The 27118-nt window shown below is 40.2% G+C and overlaps 1 protein-coding gene across 5 annotated transcripts in view; it reads left to right on the top strand.

The window, feature by feature from the left end:
* Positions 1-27118, top strand: part of LOC134353657 (RNA-binding Raly-like protein) — a 1079267-nt gene that overhangs the window by 775729 nt on the left and 276420 nt on the right. Inside the window, exon 1 of one of the 5 annotated variants that reach the window (XM_063061870.1) lies at positions 12036-12507. The exons of the other annotated variants lie outside the window; for them this stretch is intronic. Within the exon in view, the coding sequence (XP_062917940.1) occupies positions 12471-12507 (37 nt within the window). The 5' untranslated portion in view covers positions 12036-12470. Of the gene's footprint in view, positions 1-12035; positions 12508-27118 lie in introns of those variants that run through there. 5 annotated transcript variants of the gene reach the window in all.

Below are 27118 nucleotides of genomic sequence, written 5' to 3'. Positions count from 1 at the left end.
CGCAGGTAAAGGAGAATTCTAAAGGTTCTACAGATATGTTAAGAGCAAAAGGATTGCAAGGGACAAAACTGGTCCTCTGGAAGACCAGAATGGTAATCCATGTGTGGCGCCAAAACAGATGGGGGAGATCTTAAATGAATTCTTTGCATCTGTATTTACTCGAGAGATGAATACAGAGTCTATAGAAGTGAGGCAACGCGTCATCAACTTCATGGACCCTGTACAGATTACAGAGGAGGAGGAGTTTGCTACTATGAGGCAAATCCCAGGGTGAAAAAGTCCCCAGGGCCTGACAAGGTCTTCCCTTGGACCCTACATGAGGCAAGTACAGAAACTGTCGTTGCCCTAGCAGAGATATTTAAATCATCTACTGCCACAAGGGTGGAACCAGGGGATTAGAGGATAGCCAATGTGATTTAGCTGTTTAAAAAAGGCTGTAAACATAAACCAGGAAATTAGAGTCCAGTAAGCCTGACATCAGTTGTGGGAAAGTTATTGAAAAGTATTCTAAGGGACCGGATATATGAGTATCTGGATAGGCATTGACTCATTAAGGATAATCAGCATGGCTTCACATGTGAAAGGCCACGTGCAACCAATCTTGGAGTGTTTTGAAGAAGTTACCAGGAAAGTGGATGAAGGAACAGCAGTGGGTATTGTCTCAATGGACTTTATTAAAGCATTTGATGAGGTCCCACATGGGAGGCTGATCAAGAAGGTTCAGTCACTTGGCATTCAGGATGAGATAATAGATTGGATTAGACATTAGCTTTGTGAGAGAAGCCGGAGAGTGGTAGTAGATGGTTGTCTCCCTAATGAGGCCTGTGACTAGTGGTGTGCTGCAGGGATCGGTACTGGGTCCTTTGTTGTTTGTCATCTATATCAATGATCTAGATGATAATATGGTTTACTAGATCAGCAGATTTGCAGATGATAACAAGATTGGGGGCATAGTGGACAGTGAGGAAGGCTATCATGGCTTGCAGTGGGATCTACATCAGTGTAGGTCCTACACAGTGAATGGCTGGACACTGGGGGAATGGTAAAACAAAGGGCTCTGGAAATACAGGTCGATAATTCTTTGAAAGTCGTTTCACAGGTAGATAGGGTCATAAAGAAAGCTGTGGGCACATTGGCCTTCATAAATCAAAGTATTGAGCACAAGAGATTGGGTGTTATGTTGAGGTTGTGTAAAACATTGGTGAGGCCTATTTTGAAGTATTGTGTGCAGTTTTGGTCACCTACCTACAGGAAAGATGTAAATAAGATTGAAAGAGTAAATTTACAAGGATGTTGCTGGTTCTGGAGGACCTGAGTTATAAGGAAAGGTTGAATAGGTTAGGACTGTTTTCTTTAGAATGTAGAAGATTGAGAGGAGATTTGATAGAAGAATACAAAATTATGAAGGGTATAAATAGGGTAAATATAAGCAGACTTTTTCCACTGAGGTTGGGTGGGACTACAATCAGAGGTCATGGGTTAAGAATGAAAGGTAAGAAGTTTAAGGGGAACATGAGGGAAAACTCTTTCACTCAGAGTGTCATGAGAGTGTGGAGTGAGCTGCCAGTGCAAGTGGTGCATGTGAGCTTAATTTCAACACTTAAGAGAAGTTTGAATAGGTACATGGATGGGAGGGATATGGAGGGCTATGGTCCTGGTGCAGATCGACGTGAGGTAGGCAGTTTAAATGGTGTCAGTACAGACTAGATGAGTGAAGGGCCTGTTTCTATGCTATATAACTCTAACCTGTGGACACTTTCAAGGACCTTTCATCTCATAATCTTAATATTTATGACTTATGATTATTTTTATTTTAATGTTGTACTTGTACAGTATGCTGTCTTTTGCTTATTCGTTGTTTGTCCATCCTGTCGAGTGCATTCTTTCATTGATTCTATTATGTTTCTTGGATTTATTGTGTATGCCCACTAGATAATGAAACTCAGGGTTATATATGGTGAAGTATATGTACTTTGATAATACGTACCTTTAGCTTTGAACTTTGATATTAAGGCTCTGGATGGTCAACCTCTGGGCTCCAGTAAGATTCACCTTTCCACAGTATCCCTCCAACTTGTGCTGGAGGGCGACCATAGAGAACAGGTTTCCTTCTATCTTATTGATTCACCTGTACTGCTGCTGGTGCTTGGTCTTCCCTGGCTCTATCGACACAACCCACGGATCAATTGGTCCCTAAAGGCACTCCATGAGTACGGACAGGCATGCTTGTCTACCTGTATTGATCCAGTTCAAGCCCCCGTCAGCATATCCCTTCCTGAGCAAAGTGCTGTTGTGGACCTGTCTGGTTTTCCAGCTGAATATGCTGACCTTCTTGACGTTTTCAGTAAAGAGAGAGAGAGAGAGCCACCTCCCTGCCTTCACACCGGCCATACAACTATGCTATTGACTTTTTACCTGGTTATAGTTCTCCACTGGGTTGGCTTTTTTCCCTCTCTCGTCCTGAAATAGTGGCAATGGAAATAGACATTGGACTTATCTGTCCATCTACCTCACTAGCAGAGGTGGCCTTCATTTTTGTGAGCAAGAAGAATGGCAAGCTCCACCCCTGCATTGATTATTGGCCCCTTAATGGTATCACAGAGAAGAACTGTTTCCCTTTCCTCTGCTTGTCTCTGCATTCGAACATATCCAGGGAACAACTATATTCTCTAAGATAGATCTCACAATGCTTACAGCTTGGTTTGCATCCAAGAACGGGACAAGTGAAAGTTGGCATTCAACACCTCCATTGGTCACAATGAGTACCTTGTGATGGCATTTGGTCTGACCAACTCCCCTTCTGTTTTTTCAGGCCATGGCCAACAATGTGTTCCAGAACATGTTGTAAACAAGAAAAAATCTGCAGATTCTGGAAATCCAAGCAACACACACAAACTGCTGGAGGAACTCAGCAGGCCAGGTAGCACCTATGGAAAGGGGAACGGTCAACGTTTCGGTCCAAGTCCCATCAGCAGAACTCGTCAACATGTTGACTCAATTTATTTTTGTCTATTTGGATGACATTCTTAACTATTCCTGCTCTCCCCAAGAACACATCCCACATGTCAGAAAGATGCTCAGATGGCACCTCAAGAACAAACTTTGTGTCAAGCCACAGAGGTGTGAGCTCTACAGAGAGCAGGGTGCCGTTCTCAGGCAACCTCTTCATCCCCTCCACTGTCTAAGTGGACCCACTTATAGTTCAGGCAGTCATAGAGTGGCCTAACCATCTATGGTCAAACAGGTGAGGTGCTTCATGGGGATTGCAAATTTTTATTTCCACTTCATCAGAAACTTCAGTTCATCACTGCTCCCATAAATGCACTCACCAGGAAGACCTCTGCAGGATTCCAATGGACAAGTGAAGCAGACCAAACCTTCTCAGAGCTAAAGTGATGCTTCACCAGTGCCTCAGTGATGCAACATCCAGACCTACCTTCTCCATTCCTCATCTTGGTAGATGCATGTCAGCATCGGAGCGTTTTTCGGTTTATAATCTGCTTTTCTTTCCTGTCATTTGACTCCTGCAGAGTGTAACTACGACGTTGTGAACTGAGAGCTTCTGGCTGTTAAGGAGGCCCAGGAGGCATGGTGACACTGGCTGGAGGCAGCAGAGCACCACTTTCTGGTATGGACAGATCACAAGAAGCTCTCCTACACTCATAAGGAGAAGAGACTCAACTCCCGTCAAGCCCACGGGGCTCTCTTCATCTCCCAGTTTAATTTCACCTTCACCTATAACCCTGACAGCAAGAATACCAAAGTTGATGCTCCCACCTGCCAGCTTGAGGACAATGCCAATACAGAGTCTATCCTTCCCCACGCTTGCATAGGTGCTCTGGTGATTTGCGGAATGGAAACAGAGGTGAAGGCTGCCCAACAGCCATGCCAGGCCCAGCTGGCTGTTAGCCCCTCTCACTGTGCACCCCAGAGAGCTGGAGTGTGGTCATGTTTCCCATCCAGTTGACAACCCAAGGATTCAACACACAAAGTGTTTGTGTCTCTACTTCTGCACTTGCATCACCCTTGAACTCCTGTCACCTTAGCCTAATGTAGTAAGTGAGCCAAAGAGTGATAGGTGCTATATAACATGGATAAACTGAAAGCAACAAATGCAGGGCTGGACTGGGAATCATTACTGTACAGAGAGATTTGGGTGCTTTTGTACACCAATCAGTGAAAATGAGCTTGCAGCTGAGACAGGAGCAAGGATGCCTTGCTACAATTCAAAGTAAATTTGCTATCAAGTACATATATATCACCATATACTACCTTGAGACTCATTTTCTTGCAGGTATTCACAGCAGAACAAATAAATACAATAGAATTAATGAAAAACTACACACAAACAATTTACAGGGCCTTGGTAAAACCACACAATATACAGTTTTTATCTCTAAGCCGAAGAAAGGAAGTGCTTGCCAAGAATGCAGCTAAGTTTAATCACACTGATTCCTGAGATGACATGACTGCTGAATGAGAAGGGATTAAGTCAACTGCTTATATATTCAGTAGAGTTTTGAAAAAGTGAAGAGGATTTAATTCAAACTTACAGAATGTTGTCATTGCCAGATAGATTGGGCATTAGGGAAAGAATGTTACTGCTGGTTGGGATATATAGAGTGAGGAATAGAGTCTCCATTACAGTAAAAAGATTCAGGACAGAGCTAAGTTAAAATGCCTTCATTCAGAGGATTGTAAACCTTTTTGTTGTTGAAAACAACTGCAGAGATCAAGTAGTTCAGTATTGTTTTAAGAGGGGGTGTTAAATTTCAGGATTTAGGGAGAGAATGGACAAATACTGGAGAGCAGAGGGAGAGCCATGAAATCAGACAACACAGAGAAATGCCAGTCATCCTGCAGCAATCATCAAACACCTACCCCAGCACTCTCTCTCTGTAGTCTACCACACATTGGTGATGCAAGTGCTCAGGTAAATATTGTGAGAATATCTGAGTGGACTATGAGCTGGTCCATTTCAGATTCCAACCACCGTCTGGACAAAAAAAAATCCAGTGATCTCCTCTGAATTGCTTAGCCCTGATGCTCTCTAGATTATACATCCCTCTTCTATGGTGATACATTTTACCTATATCCATCCCGTTATTATCCCTCATAAACTGGCTCACTAAACTGATTAGAAAGGCCAGCTTTGTTATAGGAGTCAAACTGGACACACTGGAGGCTGTGGAAAGAACAAAGGACTCTATGGAAAATCCTGGCAATTCTGGACAATGTTTCTCACCCTCTGCATGCCACCTTGGCTGAACAGAGGAGCACTTTAGTAATAGACTGAGACAACTAAACTGCTCCAAAGATCGTTATATGAGGTCATTCTTACCCTCAGCCATTAGGCACTATAAAGAGTCAACCTATAACCAGGGAAGTGATGACCCCTCTTGTTAGATTGTTTGTGGTAACATTTTCATTCTTTCTACTTCTCTTCTAATATTTATATCAGTGCACTTATAATGCTACTGTAACACTGTAATTTCCTTTGGGATCAATGAAGTACCTACCTATCTACCTATCCATAATTTTGGGCACCTGCATCAGAGCCACTTGGCCCCACTGCTCTGAGATAAACAGACCATTCATTCTCTCCTCATCCCAGTCAACATCCCAGTGAATCTCCTGCACACCCACCCTAGTGCAACCATGTAGTTTCTATAGTGTGGTTGACAGGAGCAGCACACAATATTTTAGTTGTGGCCAAGCTAATATTTAATAAAGTTGAATCGTAGCCTTCTTGTTCTTATATTCTATGTCCCAGCCAATGAAGGCAAGCATCTCAACTACCTCCATCACCACTATTTATCTCTACTAGCACCTTCAGGATCCTTGAATTTGTCCACTAAGGACCTTCTATTCCTCAATAGTCCCTTTGGTCCTACCATTCCCAGGGTTGGGTAAACTGACTTGTCTTCCCAAAATGCATCACCTCATAGATACCAGGATTAAAATTCTACCTTCCTTATTGATCAATATCCAACTAATCTATATCATACAACTATTCTCCCCATTCCCATTGAATGGCGAAGGAAACTCAGGGGGCTTGAATGTTCTACAACTGCACCAATTTTATATATTTCTTCTACACATCATTTTTAAATAGACTTAGTGAATCTCTGTGGATGCTTTTCCACACTCCTCATTATTCTCTCACTCATATACAGTATTTCCTCCTGTCTCAGTCTCATAATAACCTTTCACCTTCTCTTTTTCTGTATTCCTTTTCTTTATCAATGCCTAGGACAACTGCAATAGTTCAGGCTCCTCTAATGCTACCTAATGGATCCTCATACATGTCTCACTGACAGTCACACTTTTCCAAACCCCCTTGACTAGAACTGATCAGTCAAGGGGGTTTGGAAAAGTGTGACTATGACTCTCTTGGAGCCAAATGCCCAGGTGACTCCACCCCTTCCTGATGTGCAATGGTGTCTCAACTTCTGATGCCTGCTCATTAACACTGAGCCAAAGTTCCTCAAGTTGTCTTTGTACAGAGTCTTAAATATAGTAGATATACTAATGCATATCATTGGTCCTGTACAGTCAGAAAAAGAAACAAAATCCTTGAATAATGCTTCATCTCACTAAAAAGTCATTTCCATGCTTGGTATTCATAAACAGTCAATGAATCCTTGTCTTGGCAACCGGAAGGACATTTATTGACCAACAACAACACGCCTAGTTGGAGGAAGGAATGTAGAGTCATGCCAGTTTTTTGTTCCCCATTTCCACTAGCTTTTGTAGTTGGTCATGTTTGCTTAATTTAGCAATTTAATTTATTTGAAGGGTTTTAATTACTCCTGATGTCTTTGTCCTCATTATGCAACCTTGCAGTGAGTTGCCATGGTGCACCTTTTTAGTTCAAGTTGAAATAACAACAATTACAGTTGATACCATGTCTAATTATCATTGTAATATACAACAAAGGTTACTTTGATCAAAATTATGGAACAGAAATGATTTCTATTCATACTCACCCTTGTCACTATGTAATGTAATAACACTTTTCTTCTAAGGAACATAGTTTATGAAAGACTGTATTGTTCCTACCCTGATTAATGTGTCAGATGAAGAGCTAAATATCGGGATATTTAGCTCTGTGAAAGAAACATTTTGTTTCCCTATGAAGGCATGAGCATCATGAGCTGCAAGTCCTTCAAGTAGAAACTGTTAAGATTTAGCAAAATGCTTTCAATTTTTTTCATTCAAATTCCCTTGAGCGTTTTGCAAACTAAATCATAATCTATGCATTGTCACAGCTCATGTCAGCATTTAGTTTCAGCTCAATTACCGTGATAATTACCTTGAGCTGTGACTAGTCAAGAAAAATGTGACAATTTCTATGTGGCATGGGCACTGGGTATAATTGCCATAAGCATAGTTTATGTGCTGCTTCCTCTGTAGAAATTATAGTGTTGCTGTTAGAGATCTAAAAAAATATTCCCACTGTATTTATGTAGATTGTTTTCTTTTGGTAGAAAACTATGTTTCATTTTTATTTGCATAGTTTATTTGCTAATTTGTAGTTTGCTAATCATAAAGCTCTTTTCACAAGAGTATGCCATTACTCTTATAGCATATTGTCCTATGTTTTTTGTGCAAATCAACCTGATGTCATAATGAACATTTGAAAGAGTTGTTACAGTTGCATGTTAGAAAATTCTATTCCTCCTCCCCAGTTCTCTTTATGTGCTATAGGATAATAACAGTGAAATTACCTAATAAACTATAAAATTGCTAATTAGTGTTGTGTATCTCTGCTTCATCTCACAGGCTCCATTAAGACTACATTAAAATCATTTGTAGAATTTCTGGCACTTAACATATTGATAATGATTAATTATTATTTAAGTCATTACATCAATATACATTTGATTCAGGTCCTACTATATTCAACAATTTAGACTATTAGTACCAGTTCATTACAAATGGATTTAAAGTTGCAGCAAAACCTGAACTCATTGGGGAATTCAAATCTTTTACCCTGAATTGTTAAAATGTAGCTTTCGTAATTTGCTTGTAAATGAATAGTAATGGAGAAACATCTATTTAAATACAAATTAGGAGAACTGCAACAAGTTCTAAGTGAAAATTGAATATTCACATAGAAAGAATAGTATACAATCAATTTACAATTAAAGTTAAACAATCAGAAGAATCACTTCCTGATGAGAATGAGGAATGACGAGTTACAGTCAAAATGCAAGAGTGTACTTCTTGGTTTCATTCCTCAGTTAAAGGACCAGGACAGGAACTATGGGCCCAATGTCCTCTCTAATGTGAGATCCTTGAATGGCTGAAATGATCATATTCATATAATTTTATACAATTATAAATTAGAGAAATTTTCAAGCAAGTGAGGTGAGTGGAAATACTATCTTTTTCAGAATGTTGTGATAGGCATGATCAGTTCAAGAGCCACTTTATTAGTTCAATTAAGAATTAAAAAAAACACCAAAGTCATATTGTTGTTGGCTGACTACAATTCCTCCTTCAGTATGATAATTACAGGCAAACTCCAACTCATCACCAAGCTCTGAGACCTGGGAGTCAACACTTCCCTCTGCAACTGGATTGTTGATCTCCCAGCCAACAGACCGCAATCTGTAAGAACAAGCAGCAACACCTCTGCAATGATTATTATAAGCACTTGTTCTCCACAAGGTTGCAGCATCAACCCCCATTCTACTCGCTGTACACTCATGCCTGTGTGGGCAGATTCTGTTCTGACTCCATCTGCATCTTTCAGATGAAACCACTGTAGTGGGCTGTATCTTAAATAATAAGTCAGAGTACAGGGAGGCAATAGAGAGCTTAGTAACATGATATCATGACTATAATCTTTCCCTTGGTGTCAGCAGAACAAAAGGGTTGGTCATTGAATTTAGGAAAGGGTCCAGTGCATACACTCCTATCTGCATTAATGGTGTTGAGGCAAGAGCTTCAAGTTCCTTGGAGTGAACATCACCAATAGTCTATCCTGGTCTAACAATGTAGATGTCACAGCTAAGAGAGCTCACCAATGCCTCTAGTTCCTCTGAAGGCTAAAGAAATTCAGCATATCCCTATTGACTCTCACCAATTTTTATCAATGCACCATAGAAAGAGATTGTTGGATCGTTGACAATGATAAGGGCCCTGGATATGCAGCGCTCCTGATAAATATCTCTGATGGGTGGAAGAGAGACCCCAATGATAATACAATAAATTGTACTCTTGACCTTACAATCTACCTCATTATGATCTTGCACCTTATTGTTTACCTGCACTGCACTTCCTCTGCAGTTGTTCCACTTGATTCTGTGTTGTTGTTGTTTTAGCTTGCTCTAATGTATTATACTGTGTAATGATGTGATCTGTATCAACAGTATGCAAGTTAAGCTTTTCACTCTATCTTGGTGCATGTGACAATAATAAACCAATTTCAACTCTGATACTATCCTGTCCCGTGTCGTTCAATATTAAAATGTGCTTCCATCGAATGATACTATATCAATATTTAATATTTGTGAAATTATGTTTTCTTAATTTAGTTTCTCCACTTTAGTGTGCAGCACAGGAACCAACTATCTCTGATTGAAGACAAAATGGTTGCAAAATTATTTCCCATCAACTAATTATGTTGTTTTCTAGCCTGCTACCAACAAGCATGCAAGAATACAACAGATTAGCCACTTCAATATTTGATTGTTTTCCCTTTAGAGGTAACTAATCACCTTTACTCGACATGTTATTTCCATTGATTTAGCTGAGACCAGATGCCTTCCATGTTCTGCAGTCAGGCTGTTGATCCAGATAAGATATGTAAACTTGCAAAATCACTCATATTACTTGAAACCACCTCCCAAAATGATATGAACTATTAATACATAAACGTTTCATTGATATAGATATTTTGGATGAAGTACGTTGTCTTGTGCAAATGCTGGGAATGCAAAATAGAATTAGAAAGCACGGCAAGTGCTGTTCTGAAAGAATCTGTGGAACAAGATACAGAGTTACGATTTCATTTTGATGACTTCTTATGAGAACTGGGAAAATATTAGGGAATACATATACTGTACATTTTAAATTGAGGGAGATGAGAGAAGGCCTGTGATAGGAGCTGATCCAGAGATATAAAATGACACAAGTGGTGGCAGTGTTGGCTAAAATAGTATCTCTGAAGGAGTTGAAAATTGGAGATGGGAATGAATTTTTTAAATATCAGAGAGAAAAACAAAAACAGCTGCTTGAAATGTGAGATAAAAGGATGGCATTTCTGATCATCTGAATTTGCTTCTGTTTAATTGGTTAGACATCTGTACAAGAAGAAATCCATAATAAGAAATAATGTTTGAATATTGGCTACAGCATGTAAAGCTGACAAATTTGTGTGGCCAAAAATTAGCACTGCCAATAGTGATGGTAACCTCATAACTATTGGCACACAGTACATTCAGATCTCTGCCTCCACTGCACTCTGCCACCCTACCCCCAACTGAAATCAAACCCAGTGTCTACGTTTACACACACACACACACACACACACACACACACACACACACACAACGCTGTTTGCTTGCATGATGTGTTTTTTTCTCTCTGCACATTGGGTGTTTGACAGTTTATTTAATATGGATTCTTTAGGGTTTCTTTGTTTCTTGGCTTCCAGTAAGGAGACAAATCTCAAGGTTGTATAATATATACACACTTTGATAATAAATGTACCTTGAGCTTTGAACTTTGAACACAGAGAGAAAGGTGTGTGGGTTGGGAGATTGGCTCAAGGACAGAAAGACAGGAAATAAGTTATGTTAGTGACCATGAAGTTGTTAAGTGGAATATAATGTGGTAAATTGTGAGGTTATCCACCTTGGAAGGAAAAAATATTAATTATTATTAAAGTGAGGTGGCAGTACAAAATCTTGCAAGACTTGGCATAGAAAGCATAAAAAATTGGTTAGAAAGTCTAATGGAATATTAGCTTTTATTTGAAGAGCTATGGGCTATAATGTTTGGAGAGCTTTGATGCAGCATTACCAGCACTAGTGAGAGCATACCTCGAATATTTCACACAGTATTGAACTTCATATTTAAGCAAGGATATACGCTAGTTGTAATGGAATGCAGACCAGGGGAAGTTAACTGATTTGATTTGTGGCATAAAGCGGATGATGCATGAAGAAACAAGGTGCCTGTTTCACTCTTTGAATTATGAATGAAAGAAAGGTGATCCAATTGAAACATTGAGTTCTGATGGTATTGACAAAGTGGATGCTGAGAAAATGATCCTTTGTAATAGTCATCTACAACTAGGGGACATAGTTTAAGAACAGGGTGTTACTCATCTAACATTGTGCGGAGAAATTACTTCTCTCAGACAGTTATGTTGCTTTTATTCCAATGTTCTGAGCAAATAATGGGCATGTGCGATAATAATTAATGTGCAACCAAATCCAGCACAAACAATAGACATCATCTCTTCCTGCAAGAGATGGGAATTGATGGTACCTCCTTATAGAGATAAGGGGTGAACATTTAGGATTCCCACTGCTCTTGGTTTGACTTGGGAGCTCCATTAATTGATCTCAGGTGTCTTCATTGTTTATAATGCTTTTTTGGTGGTGGCAGGTGTGGAGGAGATCGGCAACAGGCTGACAGAGAAGAATAATCCAGATGGGTAATTTACAGGTGACCTGAGAAAGCAAAGGATAATTGTGTTGAGAGGCTAGAGTGGAGGTAGTCAAGTGATGACATCTCCAACATACATCCCACTAGAAGTGACAACACAACAGAAGATTAACGTCATTTTAGCTTGTTGCGTGAAACTGCTGAAGAGTCTGTTCACATGATGCATCTTTTCTCTCCTGGATTAAAACAGGTGCTTCTCCATCAGGGAATCAATCCTGGGTATTTGTAAATGAGCCTGGATATAATCAGTCCACCTCACCTTGGCTCCGGAGTTAACCTGCATTTAAGATAGAATGCATCATCTGATTCCGAATGCATTAACCGTTGATGACACGACCAGATCTGTGCTCAGTAAAATTGCTCATAAATTGTATTAAGTAATGAACTCTTTCTGAAACATCATTTAGAATGGTGCGAAAAGCTGTTCCAAGAAGAAACATTTGGCAGGGCGACGGTGTAACATTTGGGTTTATGTTTTTGTGAAAACCTAAACAATACGACGCAGATTCGTCTTCTGTTTTATTTGTTCTTTTGGAACTTTTTTTGTTGCTTTGAACTAGAATTAGGCAGAATTCTGTCTTTGGGATAAATGGCGAGGAAGGCTGCAGAACATCAATGCTTACTCCCCAGATAAATGGTATCACCCAGGCTGCTGCTGTTTGATGACTGGCTACTTTCTGTCAGTGAGTGCAATTACTGTACTGGCTCCCCGAAAAGAAGCACAAGCATTTTCATTCATTGTCCTGGAGTGTGATTATTACTGAAGAAACCTGGACTCGCATAGAATGAGTATGGTAAAGAGCAAGCGCCGCAATCAGAGATGTAAGTATTGGCGCTGAAACAATGCGATTAAGTACATGTAGACATTAGTGAACGCAGCTGGTCTGCAATCAAATGTTTGCTTAAATTACATGTGGACAAATCAAGATATGAGCCAACTGCGCAAATAAAGTAATTATCAGGCTAGATTTTTTTTATAGTAGTTAAGAGTTCCGTTTCTTACATCGAAAAGAAATATTCTTTTTTTCCGTTTCATTCGCCTGAGTAAGTGTACAGAAGTATCTGTCAGAACTTTCATTACTTGTCGCCAGGAAACTTGCTTTCATTAAGTTCAGAATTAAAACATGGGCATCGTGATTAACATCGGTGTAACATACGTCTTTGCGAGTTTCGGTGTGAGCTTCGTGCTGCCATCGAAACGTTGGAAAGTAGGGTTGATTTTTTTCTTAATGTAAACATTGCAACAGCGAAGTCTTTTGGAATGAATGAAACGTGAAAATGTACGATATGCCCTTCAGCTGCCAAGAGCACACGGGCACGGGGTTTCATTGAAGAATTATGTTCGAATCGAAACAACAGTCATCCCCAAACTTCCTTTACTTACAGAGGATGAAAGTCATCTAAGTGGAAGTTCAATCAGTTTAACATAATAGTGAGGCGAAATCTATCTGCAACGGAATGTTTTCCACTGAGATAAATACAAAAGTTAATGTAACACCTCTTGGGTAAACGGGCAGTTTTCACACTTTGATACAAATTGCCCTGAAACAAATACAGCAGCAATGCCATCATTCCATTGAACGAGACCGCAGGATGACAGCATTTAGAGCATATTTCATCCATTAGTCTGGTAACTTTTGTCGGCAGGCATCTAATCTTTTAGACAGAGGGAAAGAAAATGAATGCACAGTTTCAGGTGTTTCTGATGGATTACAAACAAGAAAAATATTTTGTGTTTTACAGAGAATGAAAAGCCTTTTTATTACATACTTGTCCTGAAGGTCTCAAATGATGTTTATCTATATAATATAATATGATATACCTCTATAGCTTATTATATACTGGGTTCTTATAAACGGTACATTATCATTCTGACAAAAACACTTTTGGTAGCGAACTGATTCTTGAAGATATATTTCGTATTAACTATTGGCATTTGTTGCTGAATTATTTACCTTTTAATACATGTAGTATAGTGCCTATATTGTTATACACCTGAGATTATTCAATAATTGAGACTAAAGAATTGTAATACAGTACTCAATTACAATTATTATGCATACACTATTTTTGAGCTTTAAAATGTGAATTTTAATGCCTCCAGATTTTTGTTTTAAAATGATGAGTGATAACCATTGAGATAAGGTTTGGGAGGCTACAAAATTAAATCTTGTCCCTTTTTTAAGTACAGCAGAAGTCTAGTCTAGTGCTTGAGGATAACTCCAGTAGCCTCAGAGAGTGAGATGGATAATTAGTCTGTCTCCATTGATGGTAATGAAAGCACCCTCATGCTGCTTATTCAGTTGGATGGCTTGGATGTTCTGAGGATGTTATCCAGGCTCATCAGCAGGGGGGCAATATCATCAGTGACTTAATAGAGATAACGCCAGCCTGCATCTCAAAGCTGTATATGAGCTGTGGTGCATTCTTGTCTGGCCCACCAGAATGAGCAGTGAGCTGTCCGTGCCCAACACTTCTCTGCAGCAGTAATTTGTTTCTCAGTCTTTGAGACCACTAACAGCACTTAAGCCACATTTGTGTTAGCCGATTGTCAGGAGGGTGAGTAAAGCACTGGATCGGAATGGTGCAATGCGGCCTTCCATAACAATGAGAGCAGACGGCTGTGTAGCTCAATGACCAAAGGACTTGGATGAAATGCCTCAAGTTCAATGATTTCACACCAGTGGTCAAGGAATGTGGCATTCCCTAACAACTGCATCACTGCTCAATTCATCACAGCACCGATCAGTAATCATTCGAGACCCATACCCCACATTGCCACAGAAGCATACAGTTGGCCCGATAGTCATTCATATCTCATGCTCACGCTTTACATAAATCTATTGGAAGCTTCCAAATCACCCATGCAAATTTCGCAGCATTCACTGACACACGTTTCCCTTCATTGAAAAGGGAAGTGAAGTCAAGCCACAGGCAGCAGGAATGAACTGGAGATAGAATGGGCATTTTGCATGTTCTAATCTCTATGGACAATGCTATCTTAGTCAATGTTGGAATTGCCTTGACACGCTTAAAACTAACAAAGATTATGTTATGCTTGTGCCTCGTGTCATACTTCAAAGCTTTCTGATTTACAGGATTCAGACTACAGATAAAGAATATCCCTTATGAGTCCAATCCCCCAGAGCCCCAGATATTGTAATCCACACCAAAACCACGACCTTCTTTAAAATACCCAAAATGTGTGGCCTAGCAAGGAATGGAGCAAATAGTGAGGAGGAAAGAACAATGAAGAAACCCTGTCACTCAATTTCATGCCCTGCCACCATCTCAGGCACTGAGATGACATATAACTAGAGGGTGGTATTCAGGTGGATGTGTGCACATAAACATACATTGGTCTTTAGTCAGAACGAGGACAAGGATATCAAGTCTAGAGGCTGACATCCTCCAGACCTCTCCTGAGGCGTGGATAAAGACTTTAACTGGACCACCAAAAACAAAGAACTATGACATTCGTTGCACATGTTTAACACCAAAACTGGGCTGAGAAGTGGCAGATGGAGTTCAACCCAGATAAGTGCGAGATGGTTCATTTTGGTAGGTCAAGTATGATGGCAGAATATAGCATTAATGGTAGGACTCTTGGCAGTGTGGAGGATCAGAAGGATCTTGGGGTCCATGTCCATAGGACACTCAAAGCTGCTACGCAGGTTGACTCTGTGATTAAGAAGGCATACGGTGCATTGGCCTTCATCAATCGTGGGATTGAGTTTAAGAGCCAAGAGGTAATGTTGCAGCTATATAGGACCCTGGTCAGACCCCACTTGGAGTACTGTGCTCATTTCTGGTTGTCGCACTATAGGAAGGACGTGGAAACCATAGAAAGGGTGCAGAGGAGATTTACAAGGATATTGCCTGGATTGGGAAGCATGCCTTATGAGAATAGGTTGCGTGAACTCGGCCTTTTCTCTTTGGAGCGACGGAGGATGAGAGGTGACCTGACAGGGGTGTACAAGATAATGAGAGGCACTGATCATGTGGATAGTCAGAGGCCTTTTCCCAGGGCTGAAATGGCTTGCACGAGAGGGCACAGTTTTAAGGTGCTTGGAAACAGGTACAGAGATGTCAGGGATAAGTTTTTTACGCAGAGAGTGGTGAGTGCATGGAATGGGCTGCCGGTGATGGTGGTGGAGGCGGAATCGATAGGGTCTTTTAAGAGACTCCTGGATGACTGTGGAGCTTAGAAAAATAGAGGGCTATGGGTAACCCTAGGTAGTTCTAAGGTAGGGACATGTTCGGCACAGCTTTGTTGGCCGAAGGGCCTGTATTGTGCTGTATGTTTTCTATGTTATGGCCCATTCCTTTCCTCTGTGAAAATGGTGGCCAATACCATTGGGCAATCCATGCACCCAACAATTAAACAGAGTTTGCCAGCTGATCTGGAAGTTCAGACTGCTGTCCTGTAAGCAAAACTATTCCTACTGTGACTGTAGTTCATGATATTTCCATTGTATGTGAGTGACCCAAGTGTGGTGTAATAGTCATGCTTCAAAGTCATTAAATTTAATATAATTGGTTTACTATTGACACAGGTACTGAGATAGAGGGAAAAAAACATGTCTTGGTCAAATTTATCAATTCATTATCAGAGTGCATTAAAGTAGTGCAAGTATAATAACTGCAGAATAAAATGTTACAGTACAGGGAACATGCAGTGTAGGTAGTCAGTAAGGTCACAACTTGGTAGATTACTGGGATAGAAACGACCTTGAGCTTCATGGTACATGCTTTCAGCTTATTGTATCTTCTGCTTGAAAGGAGGGGGGAGAAGAGAAAAAGTCCAGGCTGGGTGGGATCTTTGATTATGCTGGCTGTTTTACCTACTGTGAGTCATAGAAACATGGCACCATGGCTAAACATCCAAATTCAAAAGCCTGTTCCTGCTTTCTCCACATGCTTTTCATTTTAGCCCATAAAACTATATCTTATGCTTTCTGAATATATTTAAGTGTTTGGCTTCATCTGCTTTCTGTGGTGCACAATTCAATGCATTTACACTCCCTGAAAAAATAATGTTTTCTTCTGCTGAATCTTGGATGACATTCCCTTTATTCTTAGACCGTGACTGTGGTTCTGCATTCATTGACCACGGTCCTTTCTGTGGTCAAGAACATCCTTCCTGCATTTGATCTGTTAGAAGTATTCATCTAATATAAAATCTGTTCCCATTCTTCTAATACCTAATGAATATAGGGCTTTCTGACCTAATTTCCTGTTAGTTCTGCCATCCCAGGAATCATTCCAGTGAAACTTTCCTGCTCTGCCTCCATTGCAAGAATATCCTGCCTCTGAAGAAATGCACAGAGCACTTGGGATCACACTGCAGAAGTACATGCAATACTTACTATAAGACTCACTGGACCTTGTATGATTGCAGGCAGATGCCCCTGCTCTGGTTCAAATCTTCTCATTTTGAAGTGGAACATGCATTTTAACTGCCTGCTACACGTGCTTTCAGCAAATGGTAATACAAGGGCATGGAGACCTGTCACATCTCCATCATTCTTAATCTTCTGCCTTTCAGATAGTTTGCCACCTAAAGTGGATAATTTTGAATTCATTCATACTATCCTGCATATGCCCACTCACCCACCCAGCCTGGACCTTCTCTACATCTTCCTCACATCTGCTCCACTTTTTGTCATTTGCACAGTTGGACATATCAGATGAGAAAATCTAGTAGCCGGGATTCCAGCATTGATCCCTGTAGTAGTCCATAAATCACTGCCTGCCCCTCGGAAAAAGACCGTTATTTCAATTCTTCCTGTCTGCATCAGTACCTTAACCACCACCACCTCTCTGCCATCCACCCAGTCCCAATTGCTTTTAATATTGCAAGCTGATCTCCTATGGGACTATACTAAACGTCTTCTGAGAATCCACATGCAGAGCATTCAGACGTAGTGTTCATCTGTGCTAGTTGCATCCACAAAAGTTCGAGTAGATTTGTCAAGTATTTCACCCAGTATCCAGTATCTGGTTTCTGGTGATAGCGAAGTCAGTTGGTAGGGAATGAAGGGATCATGACTGCAGCCTGCATACCTGGTATTGACTTGCATGCTTCACTCCTGTTGATATGTACTATACTAGCTGAATATAGTCCAAAGCATTGTTTTTGTGTTGACAAAGAATTGATGTGTTACCCACCATGTGATTCCCCATTATATTACAGTAATGCCTTTGTGGATCACCAGCAAAACTATATACTCTCCAGTAGCTGGTAATGAGGGAACAAAAATTAGTTTCACTCTATCTTGAATATAGCAACTCGGAGACCCCTACACCCAACTTCCAACATCAGACAATTTCAACGTGACCTCAGCCTTTAGCAAGCTCTTATCCCTGCCCTTGGCTGCAAGCTGAATATGAACAGTCTGTCATGCTATCCAAATTGGGAAATAGTGGAGATATCCCCCGTCTGGTCAGAGCCAGATACACAGAAGTTCATCGCCCTAATGACCTTCAGAACATTAAGGATACAGAGCGATAATAATAAAGTTTCCAATTTTTTTAAACAATGCAAACGTGCATGGAATGATGGTGTCTGGAACTGTAATGAAATAATCTTGTAAAAAGTATTGATACTTGTGTGCATGGTTCTTTGGGCTATAGATCCAATATTAGATGTGATTAATAGCAGACGTAGCAGATGAAAATCTAATCATTTCTGAACTGAGTGTGTTGAAAGAGTAAACAGAATATGAGAACAACAGTAGAGGTTAATATTGCAGTACAATTATCTTCTAGGGATGAGAAGGAAGAAATGGATTGTTCATTTATGTTTTTCTCAACCAAATGTCATCAAATTCTGAACAGTTGCCATTACAGCTTATTGTTTTAAATAATTATGTATGGGATAGGAGAAAAATATGTTTTATGATTAAAATGAAAAATATGGACTTTAAAGTTGTATTAAAGACAAGGTTCTAAATGTGCATTAATAGGAAATGGAAGTCTTAGATTGTAACAAGGTGAAAAACATCTCCTACAATTGGATTAGTGTGGGCCTTTCCAAAACTACATGGATATGTTTATAATGGGCTGAAGCTATTCCAACACCATGGGAAAAAAAAGAAAGTGCTAGAAATACACAAATGAAACAGCAGTAACTTGAAAGCTTTACTTGATTTGTTCTCCACAAATGCTACTTGAACTGCTAATTGTTAACAGTCTCTTTTTTTGCAGTTTTGCAGGATTTTGCATTTCTACCAGTGAGATATTGTTTAATCTATGTGTGAATACTGCAAATGATTATGCTTCATAACCATATAGTTTTATTTCATTGTGACATTTTTATCAAATATTTTAGTATGTGATTCAATATTGACTTCCATTAAATCATGCCTGATGTGTATCTCAACTTTAGTTACCCACTCAATCAATATATTTATATACACTTAACAGAATAAAAACATCTCATATTGCTTTAACGCTCCTTTATTTCCGTCAATGCAACTTGTAATATCTACTTGTGTATTTCATTGACCTGAAACCTGCTAATGATAATCATCAGTCTCTGGTCTGTATTTTGTTAAATAATCTTAAGCAACATAATAAGTTTCTGCAACAAAGCTAAAATTTTATCATCATAACCCAAGGATTGTTTTAAACAAGAGAAAATAGCTGTAATTGCTGCCAATATTCAATGGATTTGTAACTTGTCATACTTTGTGTGCATCAACACAACTGCTGACGTAACAATTGGTTTCTGGAAAAGAGAATTAGCAATTTTATTGAAACTATTGAGAGATATTCACAAAGATATTGATCCTATTCCTATCATCAGAGGTTTTGTGGTTTATCTGTAGTCTTAAAGATTAACTCTTCAGTCAAGAGTTTTGAACCAACCTCCATGGCTTACTTATTTGAGGACAGGCAGACTGCTCAGCGATTCCCATTTGGTGCATGTTCAGTGAATGTTTCCTTCTCCTGTGAATCTCTACTCTTGTAGCACCACATATACCCACAGGAGAAACTGTATAGATCTTCAAAAAATACAAGGTACAACTTTGCAAAAATGGTCATGGAATGTGCATTGGCTATTTCTTGGTGGAAAAACACCATAAGACATAAGCGCTGAATTAGTCCATTTAGCTATCGAGTCTGTTCCGTTATTCCATCTTGGCTGATCCCAGATCCCCCCCATACACCAGCCATCTCACCATATCTTCTCAGGAAACTATCAACTTCCGTCTTAAATATACTCATGGACTTGGCCCCCTCACGGACGGTGGCAGAGCATTCCACAGATTCATTACTCTCTGGCTAAAAATAGTACCTCCTTACCTCTGTTCTAAAATGTCACTCCTCAATTTTGAGGCTGTGTCCTCCAGTTCTGTGGAAACATCCTCTCCACATCCACCCTATCTAGTCCTTTCAGCATTCAGTAGGTTTCAATGAGATTCTCCCGCCCCCCGCATTCTTCTAAATTCCAGTGTTAAAGCTGCCAAATACTTCTCATATGTTAACTCCTTCATTTCCGGAATCATCCTTATGACCCTCCTCTGGACTCTCTCCTATGACAGCGTTTCCTTTCTGACATATGGGAGCCAAAAATGTTGACAGTACTCCAAGTGCGGCCTGACTAGTGTCTTGTAAAGCCTCAACTTTATTTCCAGCATTATCTCCATGCTTTTATATTCTAATCTCCTTGAAATAAATGGCAACATTCCATTTACTGCCTTTACCACAGCCTCAACCTGTAAATTAAACTTCTGGGAGTCTTGCCCAAGAACTCCTAAATCCCTCAGCCTCTTTAATGTTTGAATTTTCTCCCCATTTAGATAATAGTCTACACTATTTTTCCTTTTGCCAAAATGCGTTATCATACATCGCCCAAAATTGTATTCCATCTGCCATTTTTTTGCCCAAAACTTTCCCAACCATTGAGGTTAGGCTAACTGGCCTATAGTTTCCTTTCTTCTGCCTTCCTCCCTTCATAAAGAGTGGAGTGATATTTGCAATTTTCCAGTCTGGGACCCTGCCAGAATCAAGTGATTCTTAAAAGGTCACGACTAATGCATCCTTTATCTCTGGGATGTAGTCCATCTAGCCTGGATGACTCATCCACCGTAAGACCTTTCAGTTTGCCTAAGCACTTTTTACTTTGTAATACCAATGGCACTCACTCCTGCTCCCTAACACTCACAGACCTCTGGCACACTGCTAGTATCTTCCACAGTGAAGACTGATGCAAAGTACCCTTAAGTTCATCTGCCATTTCTTTGTTCCCCATTACCTTCTCACCAGCATCATTTTCCAGTGGTCCAATATTAACTCTCACTTCCCTTTTACTCTCTATATAACTGAAAATACTTTTAGTATCCTGCTTTATATTATTGGCTAGTTTGCCCTCATGTTTCATTTTTGCCCTTCTTAGAGCTTTTTTAGGTGCTTTTTGTTGGATTTTAAAAGCTTCCCAATCATCCAACCTCCCACTCACTTTTGCTACCTTATGTGTCCTTTCCTTGGCTTTTATGCAGTCCTTAATTTCCCTTGTCAGCCACGGTTACCTACCCCTGCCATTTGAGAACTACTTATCCTGTGGGGGATATCTATCCTGCCTGTCCTTTCAAAACAAAGTCTATTCTTTGATGTTAAGCTCCCATCTATGGCCTTTTTTTCTAGTCAGGACTTAGTGATGCACACAGTGTAATACCAACCAATCTCTGTTGGGAAGGACAACCCAATGATTAGGTACAAATGCAGACAGAGCAAACAGTTAAATTGTACACACGAGGAATTCTGCAGATGCTGGAAATTCAAGCAACACACATCAAAGTTGCTGGTGAACGCAGCAGGCCAGGCAGCATCTCTAGGAAGAAGTATAGTCGACGTTTCGGGCTGAGACCCTTCGTCAGGACTAACTGAAGGAAGAGCTAGAAACCATAGAAAAACTACAGCACAGAAACAGGCCTTTTGGCCCTCCTTGGCTGTGCCAAACCATTTTCTGTCTAGTCCCACTGACCTGCACACGGACCATATCCCTCCATACACCTCCCATCCATGTATCTGTCCAATTTATTCTTAAATGTTAAAAAAGAACCCGCATTTACCACCTCGTCTGGCAGCTCATTCCATACTTCCCACCACTCTCGGTGTGAAGAAGCCCCCGCTAATGTTCCCTTTAAACTCTTCCCCCCTCACCCTTAACCCATGTCCTCTGTTTTTTTTCTCCCCTTGCCTCAGTGGAAAAAGCCTGCTTGCATTCACTCTATCTATACCCATCATAATTTTATATGCCTCTATCAAATTTCCCCTCATTCTTCTACGCTCCAGGGAATAAAGTCCTAACCTATTCAACCTTTCTCTGTAACTGAGTTTCTCAAGTCCCGGCAACATCCTTGTAAACCTTCTCTGCACTCTTTCAACCTTATTTATATCCTTCCTGTAATTTGGTGACCAAAACTGAACACAATACTCCAGATTCGGCCTCACCAATGCCTTATACAACCTCATCATAACATTCCAGCTCTTATACTCAATACTTTGATTAATAAAGGCCAGTGTACCAAAAGCTCTCTTTACAACCCTATCTACCTGTGACGCCACTTTTAGGGAATTTTGTATCTGTATTCCCAGATCCCTCTGTTCTACTGCGCTCTTCAGTGCCTTACCATTAACCTATATGTTCTACTTTGGTTTGTCCTTCCAACGTGCAATACCTCACACTTGTCTGTATTAAACTCCATCTGCCATTTTTCAGCCCATTTTTCCAGCTGGTACAAGTCCCTCTGCAGGCTCTGAAAACTTTCCTCACTGTCTACTACACCTCCAATCTTTGTATCATCAGCAAATTTGCTGATCCAATTTACCACATTATCATCCAGATCATTGATATAGATGACAAATAACAATGGACCCAGCACTGATCCCTGCGGCACACCACAAGTCACAGGCCTCCACTCAGAGAAGCAATTCTCTACCACCACTCTCTGGCTTCTTCCATTGAGCCAATGTCTAATCCAATTTACCACCTCTCCATGCATACTTAGCGACTGAATTTTCCTAACTAACCTCCCATGTGGGACCTTGTCAAAGGCCTTACTGAAGTCCATGTAGACAATATCCACTGCCTTCCCTTCATCCACTTTCCTGGTAACCTCCTCGAAAAACTCCAATAGATTGGTCAAACATGACCCACCACGCACAAAGCCATGTTGACTCTCCCTAATAAGTCCCTGTCTATCCAAAAGCTTGTAGATTCTGTCTCTTAGTTCTCCCTCCAATAACTTACCTACTACTGATGTTAAACTTACCTGCCTATAATTTCCCGGATTACTTTTCGATCCTTTTTTAAACAATGAAACAACATGAGCAACTCTCCAATCCTCCGGCACCTCATCTGTAGTAAGAGATTTGAAAGTGGGAGGGGGAGGGGGAGGGGGAGATCCAAAATGATAGGAGAAGACAGGAGGGGGAGGGATGGAGCCAAGAGCGGGATAGGTGATTGGCAAAAGGGATATGAGAGGATCATGGGACAGGAGGCCCAGGGAGAAGGAAAGGGGGGAGGGGGGAGGGGGGAGGGGGGGAACCCCAGAGGATGGGCAAGGGGTATAGTCAGAGGGACAGGAGGAGAGAGCGAGAGAGAGAGAATGTGTGTATATAAATAAATGGGTGGGGTACGAGGAGGAGGTCGGGCATTAGCGGAAGTTAGAGAAGTCAATGTTCATGCCATCAGGTTGGAAGCTACCCAGACGGAATATAAGGTGTTGTTCCTCCAACCTGAGTGTGGCTTCATCTTTACAGTAGAGGAGGCCGTGGATGGACATATCAGAATGGGAATGGGATGTGGAATTAAAATGTGTGGCCACTGGGAGAGCCTGCTTTCTCTGGCGGACAGAGCGTAGGTGTTCAATTGTACCACAGAGGCAAAATTCAAAAGGACAAAGAATGCAGGACTGAAGGTGCTGTATTGAAATTTTGAATTTTAAACATTCCGAATGTTAAAAAGCCTGAACAGATTAGATATTGCAAAGTTATTTCCCATGGTAAGGGAGTTTAGGACAAGAGGGCATGACTTCAGGATTGAAGGACGTCCATTTAGAACAGAGATGCAGAGAAATTACTTTAGTCAGAGGGTGGTAAATCTGCATGTGACCAGAATGAATAAAATGTACTTTGCACTTCAGCACAGAGTACCAGATAAAATTCATTACATGCCGATCCAAATAATTCAGTTAAATTAGGTCTCATTTTTTTGCAGTACACTTGATTCTTTACCTTTTTTAAGCACAAGCTTTGATGGAGGTATGGATAATGTTGAGTTTTAAAATTGTATTAAAATAGCAGCAGTGGCATTATCAGGAACTGATTTTTTTTAAATATTAAGGAATCATCATTGTATTCAATTATGTTATTTATTTTATTACAATTTCACCACTCTCAGTGAGATTTTTGAATCGTAGCAATTATGCATTTTATTTAAATTAATGAAATTCTGAAATGGGCAAGTATAAATGAGAGTTAGGCCCACAGGTTAGAATTATAGAATGAACGCAAAAACGTTCCCTTTGGCTCATCTTGTCAAATAAGTAATTATCACTTTAATAATTGACATGAAAAATATATTCTACATTTAATTGAAAAGCAAGTGAGGCTTTTTTTGCTTCAGTAAGATGTCTCTTTTTCTTTATATTTTTACATGAAAATTAGCTGTCAGGGTTAGCGATGGACCCATTTAAGAGAAGGCTTTTTAAATGTTTTTTTTACAAATAGGTACAGAACTCTATTGAAATAAGGAAATAATTCACTAAATAATAATTTTCAATTAGATAATGATCAGCCATGTTATACAGGAAGAGGAAAGACAGGAGAACATATACAAGCCCTCAGTGAGGGATCAGCAATGGAACGGGTGAGTGGCTTCAAGTTCCTGGGCATTCATATTCATAGGATCTATTCTGGGCGCAATCGTAGAGAAGTCACACCAGTGGCTATATTTCATTAAGAGACTGAGGAGGTTTGGTAAGCTACCAATGACTCTGTTAAATTTCTACAGATGTGCGGTGGAAAGCATTCTGACTGGTTGTGTCACTGCCTGGTATGGACGCTCCAATGTACAGAATCACAAGAGGCTGCAGAGGATTTTAGACTCAGGTGGCTCCATTATGGGCACAAGCCTGTCTTTCTTTGAGGACATTGTCTAATCACAGTGCTTCAAGAAGGTGCCATCGAACATTAAGGGCCCTCACCTTCTAGGCATGCTCATTACTACCATCAGGGAGCAAGTACAGGAGCCTGAAGGCCCACACTTAGTGTTTAAGGAACAGGTTCATCCCCTCTGGCAATAGATTTCTGAACTGTCCATGAACACAATCTTGCTATTCTCTTGTGTATTATTTACTTTTGTTGTACCTTCTAGTATATTTTTTATGTCCTGAACTGTACTGCTGCCAAAAACAACAAGTCCCACAACATATGTCAGTGATGATAAAACAGATTCTGACTCTGAAACTCCAATGCAAGGAGGTTCTTGTTCTTGGGTAGTTCCTTGGATTTGGAAAGTGTTTAAGGGTTCTTGTGGGATCTGCAGACTTTACAGCATTGGTGCTTGATACAGTGGGCGGATAGATAAAGGTAGGTTTTTTTGTGGTCTTTCTGCTAGTCCTGATGAAGAGTCTCAACCAGAAACATTGACTTCTTCATTCATCACGCTCCATCCCAGTTCATCATGGATAAAGCCCTCCCCTCCATTGAGCATATCTACATAAAGCGTTGTCACAGGCAAGCAGCATCCACCATCAGGTGTCCTCACTACTCAGGCCATGCTCCCTTCTCACTGCTGCCATCAGGAAAAACATATAGGAGCCTCAGGTGGTACGCCACCAAGTTCAGGAACGGTTATTATACCTCAACCATCAGAATCTTGAACCAGAGGGGATTATGTCACTCAATTTCACTTGCCCCATCATTGAAGTGTTCCCACAACAAATGGACTCAGTTTCAAGGACTCTTCATCTCCTGTTCTCCATATTATTTATTTATTATTATTATTTCTTTCCTTTTGTATTTGCACAGTTTGTTGTATTTCGCACATTGGTTGAACACACAAGTTGGTGCGGCGTTTCATTGATTCTATCATGGTTATTATTCTGTTATGAATTTTTGAGTATGCCACAAGAAAATGAGGCTCAGTGTATATGGCGCCATATAATAAATTTACCGCGAACTTTGAACTTTGGACTTCCTGCCTGACCTGTTGAGTTCCTCCAGCATTTTGTATGTGTTATTCTGAAAGTTCCCAAAGGCTTCCTGATGCTCTGTATTCCTTCAAGGATGGCCCTTCTGTATTTTGATTACCTATGTTTCAGGGACTTGCATGAGCTGGTGAGGTGTTGCATTTTTTTTGAAGGAGTCTTTATGAATGTCCTTGAAGCATGTCTATTCTTGAGCACTCTCACTCTGATAGGGAGCTTGGAAAGTAAAGCTTATTTCAGGAATCTGGTGACAAGCTTATGGTTGTGTGGTCCTGGTCAAGAATAATTAGAACCTTCAAAAAACTGTGCGTCAAGGCAGGTAGGTGTCCATGAAGCATTTTTTGTAAACAGTGAAATCAACAACTTCATTTAAACAAAAAGATGGGCTTGAATTTTGAATTGGGTGCACAGCAGAAAGATGACATGTCATTGATTCTGTAGGGACTGGTACCATTCTCGTGATTCCCGGAGTGGAATTGGCATGCCATGATTACTCACTGAGTTCTCACCAAGCACTTCAAGACCAGGGAAAAAAAATCCAGTATGTGTTCACGGAGCTGAGCTTGGTGTGGAATAGGCACTAAATTTTTGTAGGTTACTCGGTAGAACAATTATGTCGGTTTCCAGAACATCCTCTTTAAGTTACATCATGCTAATTTACATGTTTTAACAAAAATTTTGACTAAGAAGCTTGGCAGAGAACAGTAGCTTTCATTTTCTTGAATGCCATCTAGCTATACCCTCCAGTTTGAAGGGAGCAGCACTCCGATAAAAATTTCTCGGAAAAGATATGAACGGGTGTGTTATGAATACATGGGTGTTTTGAATTCATTTTGAAAGCTGAATATTGCTTTGTTGAAAAGAATGACAGTAGGTGAGGAAAATGTTTCAATGTGTGCAATCAAATCTAAGAATTGATAGTCATCTCTTTCACAGTAAATGTGCAAAATTTAAGGCAGAATGTTCGTGTACCTACATGTTAGTATTGTGTGCATCTGGGGATTTGCAAAACAATTACTACATGAACAAAAACTGAACTTTTTGAAGATGTTTATGTGATGAATATGCTGTAGCTTTAGATGTAGTAACCTAAAACCTTCCTATTTTTTTTTCACACGCTGAATGAAATGTCTCTATCAGGGATGATGATTAGTCAATGATGAAGAGCAGAATTAAATTAACTGTGTGGATGTAGTGATGGAATTGCTGAA

Source organism: Mobula hypostoma, chromosome 1 (genome assembly GCF_963921235.1).
Source record: "Mobula hypostoma chromosome 1, sMobHyp1.1, whole genome shotgun sequence".
NCBI lineage: Eukaryota > Metazoa > Chordata > Chondrichthyes > Myliobatiformes > Myliobatidae > Mobula > Mobula hypostoma.
The sequence above is the reverse complement of the archived record's forward strand: the minus strand, read 5'-3'. Positions and strand labels throughout refer to the sequence as shown.